Below are 6678 nucleotides of genomic sequence, written 5' to 3' on the forward strand. Positions count from 1 at the left end.
CAATTGTATGTCAATATTGACAATGGATAATTGCTATTATGCAAATTGTTTATTGTGACAACTGAGAATGCATATTTATGAACTAAATATAAGGATAGAGTAACTATTTTCTTATCATATCCATACTACTCCCAAACACGACTATTTCTATGAAGATGCATCCTTCCTTCCATATAATATATAGATAATAAAAAAATAAATTGGAATTAGGTTAGATCTCTCCTTTTGTATTGGCTTTTCATGTGATTAACTTTTGCCACTCCCTTCCAGAATAATATTCAAAAAATTTATCACAAAAACTGTGGTAAGATAATTAGAATCTGTTATGTCCCATATCAATATTGGTATATGTTAGGTATTTTTTTTTTATGCACTTCTATCTTGACAACTAGCTTTTGGAATGCGTTTCTCTAGCATAGGCATGTTGTTGTTGATCAAACACAGATTTGGTCAATTGGCCAATGGTTATTAGATATCGAATAATTAAGAAAAAACAAAATTTGATAGCTATTAGTAAAACAAAAATATTCTTATCAGAATTTGATATCTATTGGTAAAACAAAAATATTCTTTTTCTTTTTCCCCTTTTATTTTACCTTCTTTCTAAATTAGGTTTTGTGAAGAGGCACGTGGTCAGCATACGACATCTCTAAGATCAGACACCACAAAAAAAAAAAAAAAAAAAAAAAAGATAAGCACTATCCTTATAAACAACCAAATCTACATAGATTTCCAAAAGACAGAGGCAAAAAAAAAAAAACGAACTTTTGTGTTTGCCTTTTCATCCTAAGCATAAACTATGGCTTCTCTTCTGACCAATGGAATCTCACCCTTCTGTCCTCAACCCATCACTGATCAAACTAAACTTCCTAAAGGCTCTAACTTTTTGCCTAATTCATCTACCCCCAGAACCTTAAATTCAGGTAATTTCAAGATTAGAGCTGCTGACGTAAGCTATGACGGCAAGGCTACTATTGAAGCTCCAGGTAAAGAATCATCTTTTTCAACCTCAAATGAAGATGACCCTCTTCAGAAATTCTTGAAAAGAGATTATAAATGGGGTTTCAATGAAAAAATTGAATCTTTTTCACTGCCAAAAGGGCTTTCTGAGGAAACTATAAGGTTGATTTCATCAAGAAAGGATGAGCCTGATTGGATGCTTGAGTATAGATTGAAATCTTATGAGAAATTTGTTAAGATGAAAGAGCCTAAATGGTCTGATAACAAGTACCCTGAAATTGATTTTCAAAATATGGTTTATTATTCAGAACCTAAAAAGAAACCAACTTTGAATAGTCTTGATGAAGCTGACCCTGAACTTGTTAGGTATTTTGATAAATTGGGTATTCCTTTGAATGAAAAGAATCGTTTAGCGAATGTTGCAGTTGATGCTGTTCTTGATAGTGTTTCTATTGCTACAACTCATAGGAAGACTTTAGAGAAGTCTGGTGTGATATTTTGTTCTATTTCTGAGGCTATTAGGGAGTATCCAGATTTAGTGAAGAAGTATTTGTCTAGAGTTGTGCCCCCTGAAGACAATTTTTACGCGGCGCTTAATTCAGCTGTTTTTAGTGATGGATCATTTGTGTATATACCTAAGAACACCAAGTGTCCTATGCAAATATCTACTTATTTTAGAATAAATGCAATGGAAACTGGACAATTCGAGAGGACTTTGATCGTTGCGGATGAAGGGAGTTTTGTGGAGTATTTAGAAGGGTGTACAGCACCTTCGTATGATACGAATCAGGTACATGCTGCTGTGGTGGAATTGTATTGCCATGAAGGTGCAGAGATTAAGTACTCCACCGTGCAGAATTGGTATGCGGGAGATGAGGAAGGTAAAGGAGGGATTTATAATTTCGTTACGAAGAGGGGGCTTTGTGCTGGGGCTCGTTCGAAGATATCATGGACACAAGTGGAGACGGGCTCAGCTATTACCTGGAAATATCCAAGTGTTGTGTTGGAGGGTGATGAATCAGTTGGTGAGTTCTATTCTGTGGCATTGACTAATAATTATCAACAGGCAGATACAGGAACGAAGATGATACACAAAGGGAAGAATACGAGGAGTAGGATTATTTCCAAGGGTATTTCTGCAGGAAACTCTAGAAACTGTTACAGAGGATTAGTTCAGGTCTTATCAAATGCAGAGAATGCTCGGAATTCCTCCCAGTGTGATTCAATGCTCATCGGTGATAATGCTGCGGCCAACACTTATCCATACATTCAGGTAATTAGCTCTTTGTGTAACTTTAATTTTGTTTTCTGTCTCCGCATGATAAAATATATCTGAATGTAACTTTAGCTCTATACCTTTAAAAGTACAATGTTTAGCTGTGACATATGGCCTTGTTACACTTTAGGTGGAAAGCATGCTCTTTCTGTGATCACAGTGTACTTCATTGTATTCTGTTGTCTTCTGATTTATGCATGATGCTGGTACCATTGCGTACCATATTCACTCTCTCATACTACAGAAGCAATATATTTAATCTACCACCTTTTCCCAAGATCGATCCTACTCCAGATGCAGAAAAGGAAAAAGGAAAAAAGAGGAATTCCACCTTGAAATTAGAATCAGTGAGAAGAGCTGAGAAGAAAAGGTTCAACATATGCAGGGGACGGTTGTTAGTTCCTTTTTCTAGAACAGCAGTTAAAACAAGTTCTTATTAAAAAACAAGTTAATAAATTCCATGCTGGGATAGTCTGCTTGGAAATTGTTAGCTGTCTTGGCAGGTCAATAAATAGCGCCTCATTTTTTGTTGTCTGAGGATATCCCCAGTCTAGGATCATAAAACTAGCAGATCGTACGTTAGTGATGGAGTTCAAAATGAATAAGGGGGGTGCTCCAGGCGTTTGTTTGAAGTTCATTGCCATGAGAAGATGTGTCATTTTTTATTTTTAATATGTCCACAGAACCTGGGTGGGGTGAAAAGCAACTACGATGGTATCCCTGTGCGTGACAGTGTGGGTGTGTGTTGATTTTTCTAGAGCTGAATTAAGCCTCTCTTGCCGAAGATTATTGTCTACTTCTGCTTGGAGAAGATATTACTTCCTCGGTTCCTCCATTTTTGAACCTATTTAACTGGGCACAAAGTTTAACTAAGAAGAAAGACTTTTGAACCTCGTGGTCTTAATTCTTAAAGACATAACATTTGTGTTACCATACGACTTTTGAAACTTGTCGGTCTAAATATGCCATAACATTTGTGTGGCTATAAAAGCTTCTCATTAAAGGTAAAATGGGAAGTTTGTATTAAATTGTTTCCAAATTTAGAAAGAGGTCACTCCTTTTTTTCTTGGTAACTATCAGTATATTTACCAAGTGGAAATCTGTACAGCTCGGCAAAAAAAAAAAAATCAGTTTGGACATAAAGTCCCAAAGTTACACTGCAGAGTAACAAAAGCTGGTTGGTCCACCAACTCCATAAAGGGCTGGTGGGTGGGGTAGAGCCCAATGTCAATGAATCAAAGTTGCCTTTTTATGGTATGGAATGGGAAGTGCAAGAATGGAACACTGACTGCATACACCTACAGAGGATAGAAGTTAAGAGAATGCATGTAACTAGTTCGCCTAAATTTGGTGACTGCTCTACAGTGCACTTCCTGGATGACCTGTTTGATGATCTGCTCTGGTAATCTTCTTTAAGCTTAAAAACTCTGGCATTCCTCTTTTGCCAGATATGGGAGACACATCCACCCAGGACCATTTCTCCTAGCATGAGTAGCTGCCCAGTTCACTTCAGCTTGCCAGTTACAGTCGTGGATTCCTTGCCAATACAGAATCTTTTCCCATATTTATCTAGAATAACTACATCGGAATAGCAAATGATCAACATCCTCCAACATCTTGACATAGGGGGTAGACAGCGTCGTCTATAGTTGCCCTACAGGAAATTCTGTCCAGTGTTTGCAGCCTTATACGCAAAGCAAGATAAAGAATAAACACTCATTTAGGGACACCAAAGTTGTTACAGACCAACCTCGTCCACTGCACCTTTGGATAAACATCTCTACTCAGTTCATACAAATTGAAAAGTCTATAAGTTCACACAAATTGAAACGGATACATGGAGTAATAGATATTGTTATGGATGTAGTGTATGTTTAAGATAAGCAGCAAACCACATGTTCATCTGTTTGAATAACTTATCTTTATACTTGGTCCAGATGAAGTAACATTTACTAATGAATATAGTCGAACTCGGTGGCCTTTGATAACCATCTTAAATCTTGTGGACTCTAAGAAACTTTACCTGCATTAAATTTGGGACGTGATTGCTTCTGGTAAAGTACCGCATGAAACACACTCCCATCCTTGCGATTTGGTGGAGGAACTAGTGCAAACTAATATTAAAAGCAGTCTATAGTCTCTAATATTCTTGATTGGATTACCTTATATGTCTTGCTATATTTTAGAATCTCTTAGAAAGCTTCTGTAGTTTTCCTTACAAAAAAGAAAGCTTCTATAAGAAATAGATTAGTGCATAGGGATCAAAAGAAAAGAACATTTTGTTTCTTTGGTTGTGGCTTTTAAGCTCTAAGTCATATGCTACATGAATTTTGTAGTTATCCTGGTAACTGGAATTAGTAATATTAAATTAAACACATTGATAGGAATTCCCATTTTGGTCAAGTCTTGTTGTGGTAGCTACTGTGCATGTGTGTATATTAACTCTTGTGCTAATTGGAACTCAGATTAGTTTGATTGAGAACTTAATGTAATTGCGTTTTTTACACTTCCGTTTTCACATTTACATATGACATCATTTTATCAGGCCAAGAACCCCTCTGCCCGCGTAGAACATGAAGCCACAACGTCAAAAATCGGTGAAGATCAGTTGTTTTACTTCCAGCAGAGAGGAATTGACTATGAGAAAGCAATGGCTGCAATGATCTCTGGGTTTTGCAGAGATGTTTTCAATGAACTTCCTGATGAATTTGGTGCTGAGGTGAACCAATTAATGAGCTTGAAGCTTGAAGGATCTGTAGGTTAAGCACACCTTTCATTTTGGTTAGCAAGGTTGATTGCTGGCGTGAAAATTTTGGACTTTGTAGCCATCGGTTTTTGTTATCTGTAAAGTTGTAATAGTATCATACACAAACTTTTGCTATTTACACTTATGTAAATAAATAATGTGTCGAGGTGTTATCTTTTGATCCCTTTTTCATACATTTAACAATTCCATGGCTTATAATTGATTGTGCCAGAGAAAGTTACATAATTTCAAGCAAAAATAGATAAAGGGAGAATACCGCTTTAGGAAAAGTACGTTAGTTTTCAATTCCCCGGGCTTAGGGGTCAATTATTGAGCAGTCTTTATCCCTGTAGTCTATTGCTGCCTGTCTAGTTCTTCCTCAGGCCAAAGGCCCAAAAGTGCTCCTATGGACTAGAAGAAATCCCTCTGTGTTTTTCGGCATTTTTATCCAAACATGTAAGTTGTAACTGTTTAATTATAAATTCAGCTCAAACACTTAAAAGATGAATTTTTCAGCACTTGATGCTTAAAAGTTTCTTAAATTCAGTTAATCCAATCGGGTTCTTTGATTCATCCTAAAGCAAACAAAAAGGAGAAAAGGTACAAAAACTGAAAGAAGACTACAAAAGGGACATAAAGGATCTGATTAATGTTTATCTAGGATAGGAGTATAATCTCGCAGTGCTTATCTTTGCAATATTTAACTTGAATACATGCAAGTGAAAAAGATAATTCAATTGAGGGATTAGATTTGAATAGATTTTTCTCTTTAATTGAATGGTATAGGTACATACCATTTATTCAACATAATTCAATTGAGGGATTAGATTTGAATAGATTTTTCTCTTTAATTGAATGGTATAGGTACATACCATTTGTTCAATGGATGAACTTGTAAGTTATCTATTCTGACTATTGTTTTTGGAATTATATTAAGTTCCTTAGAAGTAGTCTAGAAGTTCTTTGTTCTGTTGTTCAAATGAAATTTAGAATACTTTGTTCGCAAGAATCTTCACAAGCTTTTAGTTTGTTGGTAATTAATTATCTTACTCTAAAATGAAAAGGCCAAATAGAATAATTACGAGCTGAAAGATAAACAAAAGAAATTAAAAGCTAAGATATGCCCAAATTGTAAAAATGAAACAAGTGATAACTGAACCAAAAGGAGAAAAAACAAAGCCTCACTTAACCAAATAAAACTTAGTTCATTCAGTTCAGTAGGCATATCTACTTGCCTTCACCAGTACTTGCTTAAAATTAAGAGTATTTAAGAGGTGGAGTGCTCGATGGCAATGACATACATTAATTTGTTTGACAAAAAACTCAGTAAGGGTTCTGTACCTAAATTATTTGTAATAGCGTTTCAAGGTGATCTCAAACTTTAAACTATGATATCCTTATAATTATCTGAAATTGATCATAAATAATGAAGTAAATATTTTTTATATGTAATTATTGCCAAGTCACTCGGTCACCAACTCTCCATCATTGTATTTTAAAATTATAAAATATTCATATATAGCTGAGTGCTGACACAATATAATCCCAAATGCACCAGTAAGCGACATTAGACGGTTATACATTCTTTTGGCCCAGTTTAGAAATACAATTACCTTTTAAAAAAAAATACTGTATTTGACATTGGACTCAATTTTTCACTAACTTGAAGTTGAATTTCTTAAGTCTGAAAAACTGG

At 35.3% G+C, this 6678-nt stretch overlaps 1 protein-coding gene across 1 annotated transcript; it reads left to right on the top strand.

Moving 5' to 3' along the window:
- The first annotated feature begins 721 nt into the window (after positions 1–721).
- Positions 722–5161, top strand: LOC132621305 (UPF0051 protein ABCI8, chloroplastic). Its single transcript, XM_060335523.1, has 2 exons — positions 722–2233; positions 4782–5161. The coding sequence occupies exons 1-2, from the start codon at positions 800–802 to the stop codon at positions 4998–5000; spliced, it is 1653 nt and encodes a 550-aa protein (XP_060191506.1). The 5' UTR covers positions 722–799; the 3' UTR covers positions 5001–5161.
- The last annotated feature ends 1517 nt before the right edge of the window (positions 5162–6678 follow it).

Source organism: Lycium barbarum, chromosome 12 (assembly GCF_019175385.1).
Source record: "Lycium barbarum isolate Lr01 chromosome 12, ASM1917538v2, whole genome shotgun sequence".
Classification (NCBI taxonomy): Eukaryota; Viridiplantae; Streptophyta; class Magnoliopsida; order Solanales; family Solanaceae; genus Lycium; species Lycium barbarum.